The sequence below is a fragment of the Theropithecus gelada genome, chromosome 16 (assembly GCF_003255815.1).
Source record: "Theropithecus gelada isolate Dixy chromosome 16, Tgel_1.0, whole genome shotgun sequence".
In the NCBI taxonomy this organism is placed as follows: Eukaryota; Metazoa; Chordata; class Mammalia; order Primates; family Cercopithecidae; genus Theropithecus; species Theropithecus gelada.
The window spans coordinates 27,127,431-27,140,830 of record NC_037684.1 but is presented as its reverse complement, the minus strand read 5'-3'; the positions used below and the strand labels follow the sequence as shown (position 1 = coordinate 27,140,830).

Here is a 13,400-nt window from a genome sequence, read left to right as displayed (position 1 = left end):
GATCCTGCTGATTGGTGCGTTTTACAGAGTGCTGATTGGTGCATTTTCCAGAGCGCTGATTGGTGCATTTTACAGAGCACTGAATGGTGCATTTTACAATCCTCTTGCTAGCCATAGAGCACTGATTGGTGCGTTTTTACAGAGTGCTGATTGGTGCATTTTGCAATCCTCTTGCTAGCTACAGAGGGCTGATCAGTGCATTTTACAATCCTCTTGTAAGACAGAAAAGTTCTCCAAGTCCCCACTCGACCCAGGAAGTCCAGCTGGCTTCACCTCTCATTTTATTCGAAGAAGGGTGCCTTGCTTTCCTTCTAAATCAGGCCTTCCTACTGTCTTTCAGAGGGGTGTGTGTGTGTGTGTGTGTGTGTGTGTGTGTGTGTATCTGTTTCTCCCTGTACATCACAAGCTCCATAAAGACACAGACTGGGAATGGGAGCAGTGGCTCATGCGTGTAATCCCAGCACTTTGGGAGGCTGAGGAGGGAGACTGAGTCCAGGAGTTGGAGACCAATGGTGAAGCCCGTCTCTACAAAAAAAAAAAAAAAAATTAGCTGGGAGTGGTGGCTTTCACCTCTAGTCCCAGCTACTCCGGAAGGTGAGGTGGGAGGATCACTTGAGCCTGGGAGGTTGAGGCTGCAGTGAGCCGTGATCCCGCCACTGGACTCCAGCCTGGGTGACAGAGCAAGATTCTGTCTCAAAAAAACAAATCAAAACAAAAACATGAAGACCCGGACTGGGTCTGTTTTGTCTACTTCATGTGTTTCCTGGCTCATATTTGTCAAATGAATGAATAAATGAATGAATGCTTCTTTTTTTTTTTTTTTTTTTTTTTGTTTGTTTGTTTGTTTTGAGACGGAGTCTTGCTCTGTCGCCCAGGCTGGAGTGCAGTGGCGCAATCTCGGCTCACTGCAAGCTCCGCCTCCCGGATTCACGCCATTCTCTTGCCTCAGCCTCCCGAGTAGCTGGGACTACAGGCGCCCGCCACTGTGCCCGGCTAATTTTTTCTATTTTTAGTAGAGACGGGGTTTCACCATGGTCTCGATCTCCTGACCTTGTGATCCGCCTGCCTCGGCCTCCCAAAGTGCTGGGATTACAGGCGTGAGCCACCGCGCTCGGCCAAATGAATGCTTCTTAAGATCCGGGTCCTGGGCCTCAAAGTGGAGGCAGATCTTCTTGTCTGTTTTTTTCTTTTCTTTTCTTTTTCTTCTTTTCTCTTTTAACTATATATTTTTTTAATCAGGCAACTTCCCGAGCCAGAGTATACTCAGAGAGATCTCCTGTCTTTGTCTGTTTACTGAAGTGTTTCCAGCTTGCAGAGTATTACTTTCAATTCTGCAAAGAGGAGGTGGGGAGGACAGCATGCACTAAGAGGTTCCTCCCCCCATCCCCCTGTCCCCAGGAAACAGATGGTAAAATGCTTAAGACACTGCTGCTTCCCTCAGCACCCTCGGTGCCCCAGCCCCCAGCCCCAGACTTGGCTCCTTCTCTGCTAAGGCTGAAATGCAATCAGCCCAGATGGGCTCTGGCAGTCAACTCTATCCTTCTAACTCTGGGCACTAAGTTGGGTGGGATGAAAGTCTGTATTTAGTAAGCTATTTTCCTTCTTCCCGCAAACTTCCCAGCCTTCCTCAATCCTCTTAAACTTGTGTTCCCATTCCTTTTTCAATATTTCAAGTGCCATTTCTCAGGCTGTAGCTTAACTCATTCTACATCAGTCTGACAGCAACACATTCCTCCTGTGTGCCGGGCTCCGGACCAGGCAGGGAGTGCGGGTGTCAAAAGCTGTTTAACAAGATATGAACCCCACCCTCGGACTCACAGTTGATGGGAGGAAACAGACTTGCCGGTCTATAATCCCAGTGTAGGGAAAAGCCCCATGTAGCTGGAGAACCAAGCGAGGGCTGGGGAAGCAGGTGGCTTTTATGGCAGGGGAGCTAAAAGGTCTCAGGCATTCTCTTTTCTGAAAAGGTGAAAGGCACTCAAGGAGGAAATGCAGAAGCAAAGGTACAGTCAGAAAGAGCTGGGCATGTGTAGGCAGGAACCAGTAGATGCAGAGCCTGGGAGATAAACCTGCCAAGGCAGGTGCGGTCTGTTCGTGGAGGCTCTTGAATGTCAGATCAGTCAAGTGGAGACTGATCTGAATCCAGTGAGCAATAGGGAGCCATTGAAGGTTTATGAGCTGGGGGAGTTACAGACCCTGAGCTGTGCTTTAGGAAGATTAATAGGGCCATAGAGAGGATGCCCTGGGAAAGGAGAGCTAGAGGCAGGGAGACCAGTTAGAGTTGTTGCCTTAATGGAGGGTCGTTACCTTAGTGGAGGCTGTAGGAGGGCAGCGCAGTGGGGTGGAAGGAGCTGGCTCCCTGGTGTGTTGGCTGAATCTCCTGCTAACCACCTCCGCAGCCTGAGGGCGCGTTGCCTTTTAGACTTCTCCTTTTGTTATCTGTTTGTTTGTTTATTTATTTATTATTTTCCCCCCCAGCTTAAGCAAAGGAAGAAATTCACAAGCAACAACAGAAAGCTCCCCCTTCCATACCCTCCTCAGATCTGGCCTCCTGGTTCTCTATTGGCTCATGTACTCCTCTGCCAGGTATCTGGGGCCTCTCTGCAGGGTCTCCAGCTGGAGGATCTCTCTTCACGTTCCATCCTTGTCTTCAGGTGCCCACTTCCGGGGATCAGGAAGCTGTGCCTGGGCAGTGGGTTTGTCAGTGAATTGCAGGAGCACTGATTTATCCTAGAAGTTGCCAAGCACCAAGGGGAAACCCTGCCTTTCCCCAGGAGAACACACTTTGAGTGGGCTCCCAAGACCCACGCTAGTGAACCGACTGAAGATCTGTGGAGGGTTGGAATATTCTCCCAGCTCAGAGAGGATCGGTGAGCTCTGTCTGTACTACACAGCTGGTAGGTACAGAAAGTGGGTCGCCTGGGGTTTTGCTTCAGTCTAGTGCCCTAGACATGGCACTCAGAGAAGGGAGAGCTGGGATCCGGTTCCGGGCGCAGTGCGAGTCTCCGCTGATTTGCGGTGGTGCATCCCACCCGGATAACTGTGGAGTTTTCGCAGGGCGAGGGGGAGAACTGGAGCTTGAAACTCCCATATTCCTTGCACCTCTCGGGCCCTGGACAGGCAGCTCTTAGTCACTGGGGTGTCCATAGCGCCCGCGAAGGGCCAGCGTCCCAGAGGGTTCCCAGGTCAGGTTGGTGACGCGTGGGGCTTCCCTAACTTCATAGGCAAAGCCTGCCAGACCCTCCCCCGGGGAGCGGAGCTCCGAGCACCAGGGCCGGCTCCGCTCCTGAGGCCGCTGAGCCCTCCTGCACCTGTCCGGCCCGGGAAGTGCCATAGGACAGCTGATCGCCAAGTTAATGAGCATCTTCGGGAACCAGGGTAAGGGGCGCACAGGGCATCCAAGCGAGCGCTTTGATCTCGCTCTCTTCTGGGACTCCTCTGATCTGGGGTCAGACGCACTGGGGACCTCGGGCTCCGAGGGTCGTATATGGGCGCTCCTCGACTGCCGCGCGGCCTCCCCTGCCCCCGTCCCTGCCTGCTCCTCTTGGATCCTCGCGCTTTGGTGCGCCCCGGGACGCAGGGCTGGGCAAGCCTCCTTTCTCCCGCTAAACGGCGCCAGCGGCGGGGATGGGGGGCTGCTGCGGGTTTCCTGCGACTGTGACTTCGCGTTCGGCTCTTTCTCCAGACACCGTCTCGCGGCAAGCCCAGAGGCGCCCCGGGCCTTTCAGACTCTTCTAGAATGTGAAGGGAGGTGGGGGCTCAGCTGTCTTTTCCACCGTCCCGGAGTGGGGCAGGTGTCAGGGCTGGGTAGGAAGCAGACACGCTAAGGTGGGCAGAGGTCCCTAGCATGCGAGGAGCGCTATCTCCTTCCTGGGAGGTCTGGTGGGGGCACACAGTCCCTTGGCCATCGGGTTTGGCCCTGACGCTGCCCTTCCTCGGATGCTTCCAGAGCAGAAGGTTATCATCATGGGACTGGACAATGCGGGAGAGCACCATTCTCTACCAGTTGTAAGTGACTTTCGGGCGGTGAGGGTAGAGGGCTGGGCCTCCCACCAGACTGACAGGCATGGGGACCAATCACTAGAGCTCTTCCCTGGGTTACAGGGCTCCTCTGTACCCGGAGGAGTGATTGAGAACGCTGCTTGGACCTTCCTAGTACTGCGGCTCCTCGGCCTGGCATTCAAATCCTGCACCGTACGAGCAACCCTAGCTCCCACTGCTTTCCTCCATCTTCCCGGGGCCCCTGCCAAACCCAGCTCCAGGCCTGCCAAGTGTCCCAACCTGCCTTCCTGGTCCTCGCTCCCTCTAGCGGCAGGTCGCCCCTTTCTCACCCCTGTTCCCTCTGTCAGTTAACTTTCTTTCCCTTCTTCAAACCCAAAGGCTCACTGAGTCTCTGTAGCTCCTGGTCTAGAAGCCTGGCACATATGGGTGGGGCTGAGTAAATACCGATCGCAGCTTTCCCCGATATTCGCTCTCTGGATGGCACCTCTCCCATTTTAAGCCTCCAAAGTACTTTACCTAGGATAAGCTTTTCCATGAAAAAGTAATACATGTAAATTATTTTTAAAAAGCATGAAGGAAAATTTCAAACAATGGAGGAATACACAGTGAAAAGTAAGTTTCCTTCTCGCCTCTAGCTCCTAGTTTTCCTCCTATTGTAACTTTGCGGTAACTTTTCAGAAACATTATTTACATATAAAAGCATGTGTATGTTTTCTATGTCACTTTAAACAAAGCACCTCTCTGATGTCCCTCACTGTGTCTATTTTTCTAAACTTTTGCTTCTCAAAGTGTGGTCTACAGACCAGTCACATAGGCATCACCTGAAAGCTTATCAGAAATGCAAAACCGTGGCTGGGCGGGGTCGCTCACACCTGTAATCACAGCACTTTGGGAGGCCGAGGCGGGCAGATCACCTGAGATCAGGAGTTCAAGAGCAGCCTGGCCAACATGGTGAAACCTCGTCTCTACTAAAAATGAAAATTAAAAAATAAATAAAATTTAAAAAAAGGGCTGGGCACGGTGACTCACGCCTGTAATCCTAACATTTTGAGAGACCGAGGCGGGTGGATCACCCGAGGACAGGAGTTCGAGACCAGCCTGGCAACATGGTGAAACCCTGTCTCTACTAAAAAAAAAAAAATTAGTCGGACGTGGTGGCACATGCCTGTAATCACAGCTACTCTGGAGGCTGAGGAAGGAGAATCACTTGAACCCGGGAGGTGGAGGTTGCAGTGAGCCGAGATCACATCACTGCACTCCAGACTGTGCAATGGGAGCCATACTCCATCTCAAAAAAAAAAAAAAAAAAAAAAAATTAGCTGGGCATAGTGGCACGCGCCTGTAATCCCAGCTACTCTGGGAGGCTGAGGTAGGAGAATCGCTTGAACCCAGGAGGTGGAGGTTGCAGTGAGCTGAGATTGCGCCACTGCACTCCAGCCTGGGCGACAGAGACTATATCTCAAGAAAAAAAGGGGGCCGGGCGCGGTGGCTCACGCCTGTAATCCCAGCACTTTGGGAGGCAAAAGCAGGCGGATCACCTGAGATCAGGAGTTCAAGAGCAGCCTGGCCAACATGGTGAAACCTCGTCTCTACTAAAAATGAAAATTAAAAAATAAATAAAATTTAAAAAAAGGGCTGGGCACGGTGACTCACGCCTGTAATCCTAACATTTTGAGAGACCGAGGCGGGTGGATCACCCGAGGTCAGGAGATCGAGACCATCCTGGCTAACCTGGTGAAATCCCGTCTCTACTAAAAAAAAAAAAAAAAAAAAGTAAAAAAAAAAAAAAGGAAACTTCATTGCTTAGCCACAGTGATGTAGTCAAAGAACTAGAACTCAAACTAGAATATATGGCCCTAGAGACCATGTAGAAGCAGCACACACCACTTCTACTCCACCAGGCTGCCTGTAAATCACTGGCCTTTGGCCTCTCATTTTCTTATACAGCTTTTTTTTTTTCTTTTTTTTAAATCATACTCATAGTCCAAACTGCAATCTACCAAAAAAAGTAACCCACATCAGAGATTCCTCAAATGTTCTCAGGTCATGGCTCCCTTAAAATCTCAGTCATTTTTTTATGGCATGGCTGAGGCCAAAAAAATGCCCAATAGCTCTGTTCAGTTGAAGTAATATTTACGTCCTAACAGCTTCAGAGCTTCTGGGCACTCCACCACTTCTCAAATCTTAGAATCAGATGGGACACTGCCACTCTCATTTCCTGTATCACATTCTTTTTTGTTTGTTTTTTTGAGACAGCCTGTCACCCAGGCTGGAGTGCAGTGGCGCAAATACGACTGACTGGAGCCTTGACCTTCCCGGCTCAGGTGATACTCCCAGCTCATCCTCCTGAGTAGCTGGGACTACAGGTGAGTGCAACCACACCTGGCTATTTTTTGTAGAGACAGGGTTTTGCCAAGGCTGGACCTGAACTCCTGGGCTCAAGCAATCTGCCTGCCTCAGCCTCCCAAAGTGGTGGGATTATGGGCGTGAGCCACCGTACCTGGCCCGTTTCACACTGATTTTCATACAGTACTGCTTTTATTTCACAGCAATGGCCAAAATCCCAGCTTTGCAAAGATATGGCATCATCAAAAGGAATTTGGTGATTTAATGCTGAATTGTGAACTACCTTAAGCTACCAGTTTGTATGATATCTAACAGATGTCATTGTGTTTCACTGAAGGTTAAAAATACTCTACAATACCCATGTGAGTTTGAACCTGCAGGTCTGTGCTCCTCACATTACTGCTTGTACACACCTGTTTTGACAAAAGTGTGCTCTCTGTTATACAAAATGCATAGCTGAAGCTCCAGATAATGGGCTCAGACAAATAATGTAGGAAACTCCCAGTTTGTCGTCACACATATTTACATGTCAATTTGACATTTTCTATTAAAGATATATATCTTTAATATTTATATACATTAATTTATATATATAATTGTGTGTGTGTATATATATATGTATCTTTTTTTTAAGACGGAGTTTCACTCTCGTTGCCCAGGCAGGAGTGCAATGGCGCGTTCTTGGCTCACTACAACCTCCACCTCTTGGTTCAAGCAATTCTCCTGCCTCAGTCTCCCAAGTAGATGGGATTACAGGTGCCCGCTAACACGCCTGGCTAGTTTTTTTGTATTTTTAGTAGAGACAGGGTTTGACCATGTTGGCCAGGCTGGTCTTCAACTCCTGACCTTAGGTGATGTGCCCACCTCAGCCTCCCAAAGTGCTGCGATTACAGGCATAAGCCATCATATCCGGCCTAAAGACATATTCTTTATCATCATCTTATCTGCTCTTCCACTTTTTTCCTAAGGCAAGCAAATGAAGGAAAATGTCTGTATATGGTAAATATTTGATTTCTAAGTCTACAGAACTATATTACATCTACAAGAAGAGAATTCCTGTTAGACAAATAAAGTACGCTGACATTTTTATCTGCCCAAAGGAATTGCAGTTCCTCATTCAAATGTCACATGGACAAACATCTGACACCAAACATAAAATTTTTTCCGTAGTAACTTTTATAAATGTACACAATAGTAGCAAAACAAGAAGCTGTAACAAACCGTCATATTTCCTAATTCTTTTGATATAAATTTAAGACTAAAAAGAAGATATGATGTGCACCAAAGCACACAGAAAGAAAGTTTCAGCATTTCTTCAAAATGATGTAAATTCATGGATCTTCTAGATGAGTGGTTCTCAAAACTGATGGTGCATCCAAATAACCTGGAAGATTTGTTAAAACTCAGATTGCTGTCCCTACCCCAGAGTTTCTGGTTCAGCAAATCCGGGGCAGAGCCAAGCATTCATGAATTTCTAAAAAGCTCCCAGGCAATATAGATGCTACTACTAGTCGAAAGACCATACCTTAAAAATCAGTTTTAGATAAAATTCACATTTTCACAGCAATTCAGAAAAATTACTGAATATATTATGAAAGCAGGTGAGATGAATGTTTATTTGGAATAGCAAAAACAAACAAACAAACAAAAACCCAACCCCCAAAACCACCGCGTGAAAACAAACACCACCACCACCACACACATGCACACATACACACACACACACACACACACACACACACTGGGGAAAACAAAGGCCAGAAGGAGGAGAAAAGCCCACAGTGACAGTCAGTTCCCGAGACAGGATAAACGTAGCTACTCGAACTGAATTACTCATGATTGTGCAAGTTATCAATGTACCCTTTATTGACTGCTCTTCAAGGAGTAAATGTGAGAACACACGTAGCAGCCTCCTGTGAGGTGGGCAGAGGAAACAACGGTCGGAAAAGCCAAGGATTCACCATGAAGCACCAGAAAAATTCTCCACTTTCAGTGGGAGGTAAACACGGTCCACCCCTAAACAATTTTAGAATGCTGAAGAAACTAAGTTTTGGTGATATATGTCGAATTATACTCTAGTAGTCTGATGTTTTATCTAGCCTTGCCAACATACAATAGAGAAGTAAGCAAGCTCACAGCACAGGTTTTTTTTTTTTTTTTTTTTTAAGTCATGGCAGCTATGTGGTGTGTGACCACCTTCCTTTTGCAACAGTTACACCTATACATCACTAAAACAATAATTGATGGGCAAGAGCCTGAGGTGCTATCAAAGCCAAATACATGTTAAATTATATATTCTGTATATTTTATTAAGGCAAGAAACCATTTTAACAATACTAAAAAGATTTTCTAAAAGACTCAAGCAAAAATGACTGTCAATCGGGTCTATCTAAAATTCAGTCAGCCTGTATGCCCCAAAGTCTAAGGAAGCATCACGAAGTTACAAACCTTTGCAAAGGTCAACAATGAGAAGCTAACTTCCTACTATTCCTACTCCTTTTAAATAACAGTCATTACCAAGTGTTTCCAAAGCAGGGCATTTGTTTTGTTATAATCAAAACCCGCTCAACTGAGGAAAAACAGTGCAATAAGAATATTCTTATATTTATGACATTCAAGATCACTATCTGGACCTAAGAGCACATCAGGATTTTTATAGCACCTGCATGTAACTGTTTCATGATGACCCTCCACAAGGGGCAGGGAAGGGAGAGGGAAGGAGGAAGCATGCAGGGCTTGCCTGACCCTACTTCTAGTGTGTAGCAAAGAGGAGAGGGAACTCAGTATCCCTCCAGCCACCGCTTCTTCTCTTTGGATGGATGGATCACTGGATCCCACAGAGTGCAAGAATTACGAGAGAAGGGACTATTAGTGATTAATCCTTGTACTAATAAAGTACACCCCCTCAGTATGAGAGATTCCATACAGCATAATAAATGAACAGAAATAACAGTTTTCTGGCATTTTCCAACTAACCAATTAGAAACTGACAAATGTATAAAAAACAATTTTTGTCAAGTAAATTATAGGCCCCGGCTATTTAGTACTATGACCTCAAAGCTTAATTTTCAAATAAAATTCCTGGTTTCAAGAAAAACATGCCAGGTGCTGTGGCTCCCGCCTATAATCTTAACACTTTGGGAGGCCGAGGCGGGCGGGTCACATGAGGTCACGAGTTCAAGACCAGCCTGGCCAACATGGTGAAACCCTGTATCTACTAAAATACAAAAATTAGCCAGGTATGACGGCAGGTGCCTGTAATCCCAGCTACTTGGGAGGCTGAGACAGGAGAATCACTTGAACCCGGCAGACAGTGGTTGCAGTGAGCTGAGATCGTACCACTGCACCACCGTACTCCAGCCTGGGCAGCTGAACGAGACGCCATCTCAAAAAACAGAAAAAAGAAAAGAGCCGGGCGCGGTGGCTCAAGCCTGTAATCCCAGCACTTTGGGAGGCCGAGACGGGCGGATCACGAGGTCAGGAGATCGAGACCATCCTGGCTAACACGGTGAAACTCCGTCTCTACTAAAAAAAAAAAAAATACAAAAAACTAGCCGGGCAAGGTAGCGGGCGCCTGTAGTCCCAGCTACTCGGGAGGCTGAGGCAGGAGAACGGCGTGAACTCAGGAGGCGGAGCTTGCAGTGAGCGGAGATCGTGCCACTGCACTCCAGCCTGGGCGACAGAGCGAGACTCCGTCTCAAAAAAAAAAAAAAAAAAAAAGAAAAAGAAGAAGGAAAGAAATAATGCAAAACCGTGGTCGGATGCGGTGGCTTACACCTGTAATCCCAGCACTTTGGAAGGCCGAGGTGGGCAGATCACTTGAGGTCAGGAGTTCGAGACTAGCCCAGCCAACATGGCGAAACCCCATTTCTACAAAAATACAAAAATTAGCTGGGCGTAGGGGCGTGCGCCTGTGATCCCAACCACTCTGGAGACTGACGCGGAAGAATTGCTTGAACCTGGGAGGCGTGATTGTGCCTACACTCCAGAATGGGCGACAGAGTGAGACTCTGTCTCAAAAAGAAAAAAAAAAATAAGGAAAGAAAGAAAGAAAGAAAAGAAAGAAAAGAAAGAAAGAAACCCTGGGCCCCAGCCCAGACTCATTGGGTCAGAACCTGCATTTTGACAAAACTCTCAGGTGATTCAACTGCATGTTAAAGTTTGAGGAGGCTGGGCTCTGTGGCTCATGCCTGTAATCCCAGCACTTTGGGAGGCCAAGGCAGGAGGATCTCCTGACAGGAGCCCAAGGCCAGGAGTTCATGATTAGCCTGGGCAACACAGTGGGACCCCATTTCTATAAAAAGAAAAAAAGATATAAAGTTTGAGGAGCCTGCTTGAAGATGTTTCCCATCTCTGGGGTCCAAGCCAGGACAAGGCTTGGTCTCACTCCTGTCTTCATTCCCCAGGGCCCAGCACAGGGTCTGGCTCCCAGCAGGTGCTTGGTGAACCTGGGTGGACTTGTTCTGAGTTAGATTCAGCCTGCTTTGGGAGTAGAGCATTTGGGGGCCAGAGTTGGCAGTAGGCTGGACTGAGCTCTTGGTGCCCTCTCCTACCTCCCCAGCTTGACCAATGAGGTGGTCCATACGTGTTCCACCACTGGCAGCAACATGGAGGAGATCATTTTGCAGAAGACCCACTTCCTCATGTGGGACATAGTGGGGCAGGAGGCTCTGAGTTTTATCACCAACACCTAGGTGAGGAGGGCACCAGGGCTCCAAGGCAGCATGATATCAGACAGTCATGTAACCTCTCTGAGCCTTGGTTCCTCAACTTGTGAAATAGAGATTATAATAATCGGCGGGTTGCTGTGGCTCACGCCTCTAATCCCAGCACTTTGGGAGTCAGAGGCGAGTGGATCACCTGAGGTCATAAGTTCGAAACCAGCCTGGCCAACATGGTGAAACTCCACCTCTACTGAAAATACAAACATTAGCCGGGCGTGGTGGCAGGCGCCTGTAATCCCAGCTACTTGGGAGGCTGAGACAGGAGAATTGCTTGAACCTGGGAGGCAGAGGTTGCAGTCAGCCGAGATTGCGCCATTGAAACTCCAGCCTGGGTGACAGAGCAAGATTCTGCCTCAAAAAAACAAAAGTTATATATATACATATATATAATGATCTCCCTGAGTAGTTGTGAAAATTAAATAACAAACCAATATGTAATGTATATATGTCAGATACTCAACACAGTGCAGTGCCTGCCTGTTAACCTGTTTGAATACTCCCTGGCAGCTGCTGGCAGCTTTGTTTGATGCACTGGATGGGGTAGGCCCCTTGTCTATAGGGCCTTACCTTCTTACTCCAGCAGGAGTAGAATTCAGTGGTTTAATTCCTGGACTGAGACAGAGTTGGGTTCCATTTCCAGCACTGCTACTCACCAGCTGTGTGGTCAAGAGCAAGATACGTAGCCTCACGAAGCCTCAGTCTCTTCATTTGTAAAATGGGGATACTAACAGTACCAAGTCCACAGGGTTGTGATGAGGCCTAAATGGAGTCACGAACACCAAGTGCTTATGTAGCACAGCCTCAGCCTCTGCCACACAGCCAGAGGTGTGCTGTTTCCATGTCTGGATAGAAAAGACAATTACAGGCCAGGTGTGGTGACTCACGCCTGTAATCCTAGCACTCTGGGAGGCCGAGGCAGGAAGGTGACCTGAGGTCAGGAGTTTGAGACCATCCTGGCCAACATGGCGAAACCGCATCGCTACTAAAAATACAAAAATTAGCCAGGTGTGGTGGCACGTGCCTGTAATCCCAGCTGCCAAAGACAATTATAATGGAAGCAGGGTGGTGAAAACTTGAGGCTGCATGGTTTCATTTATCTGAGCCTGGTGTCTGGGCAGTGCAGAGATGGGGCAAAACATGTTTACCATAGAGAAAGCCTGCCAGTTCGTCATCCTTGTGATTCACAGCACGGACCGGGATCGGCTGCTGACTGCTTCAGAGGAGCTATATAAAATGCTGGCCCATGAGGTAAGCCCCCTACAGTTGGGAGAGGACCCAGTGGTACTAACTGTGTGTCCTCAGGCTGGTCACTTAGCCTCTCTGAGATTAATTCCTGGTGTCCCAGTTTCTGAGAGTCTCCATACCAGCAGCATGAGGAGGGCTGGTTTGTGCCTGATGAAGGGCATCAGTACCCTCAGTGCAATTGACTATAGAAGCCAGAGTTGCTGGTTCAAGTTCGAACTCCATTTTTCATTCACTGTGGGCCTTTGTACAAGTGATTTCACCTCTCTAATCCTCAGTTTCCCCAAGTATAAAATGAGGAGGATCATGAATTCCCACCTATGGGATTGTCATAAAGAGGCTTTCCATGAGCTGCTGGTGTCATTTGATGTGGTTGCTACCATTGTGGCAGGGCCCCCATCTCTGCCTCATCCAGGCATGGGCCTCTGTTGCTGGGACAGCGGAAGAGGGAGCCAGAGAGCACCTGTGAGGCAGTAGGAAGGAAGGCTGGGCCCTAGCAGGCTGACTGGGGCTGGGCTCCTCTATCCACAGGCTCTGCGGGATGCTTCAGTCCTGATTTTGCCAATAAGCAGGACGTGAAGGACTTTGTGAGGACGGTGGAGATCTCCCATTTCCTTCCTCTCAGGACCAGCAAAGGCCACTGTGCTCCTGTACCCTCACCGGAGAAGGGTTAGTGGCTGCCCCACCTGGATCTCCAGGCCTGGCTGAACCAATGGATGCCTGACCATCAGAACCCTTCTTCTGCCTCTCTCCTGTGAGAATCTGGCTCACAGTTGGCTCCTGGGCCAAGCCAATTGGGCATCTCCCCACAGGTGAGATGTGGTGGGTAAGCCACGAGCAGACACCATCCCTGCTCTCAGGGGCTTGTTCTAGTGGAGAGAGAGGTAGCACTCCACCACCTAAACGCAATAATCTTTTTTTTTTTTTGAGGCAGAGTTTTGCTCTTGTAGCCCAGGCTGGAGTGCGGCCTCAGCTCATCGCAACTTCCGCCTCCCACGTTCAAGCGATTCTCCTGCCTCAGCCTCCTGAGTAGCTGGGATTACAGGCACCCGCCACCACGCCTGGCTAATTTTTATATTTTTAGTA

At 48.4% G+C, this 13,400-nt stretch overlaps 1 protein-coding gene across 1 annotated transcript; it reads left to right on the top strand.

Annotated features, from left to right (window-relative positions):
• Positions 1-2,951: 2,951 nt before the first annotated feature.
• On the top strand, positions 2,952-12,988 carry ARL5C (ADP ribosylation factor like GTPase 5C). Its single transcript, XM_025363458.1, is given in 8 exon segments — positions 2,952-3,058; positions 3,329-3,378; positions 3,950-3,986; positions 3,988-4,008; positions 10,910-11,042; positions 12,237-12,320; positions 12,846-12,867; positions 12,870-12,988. Coding segments are annotated over 8 exon segments (573 nt in total).
• Positions 12,989-13,400: the final 412 nt, after the last annotated feature.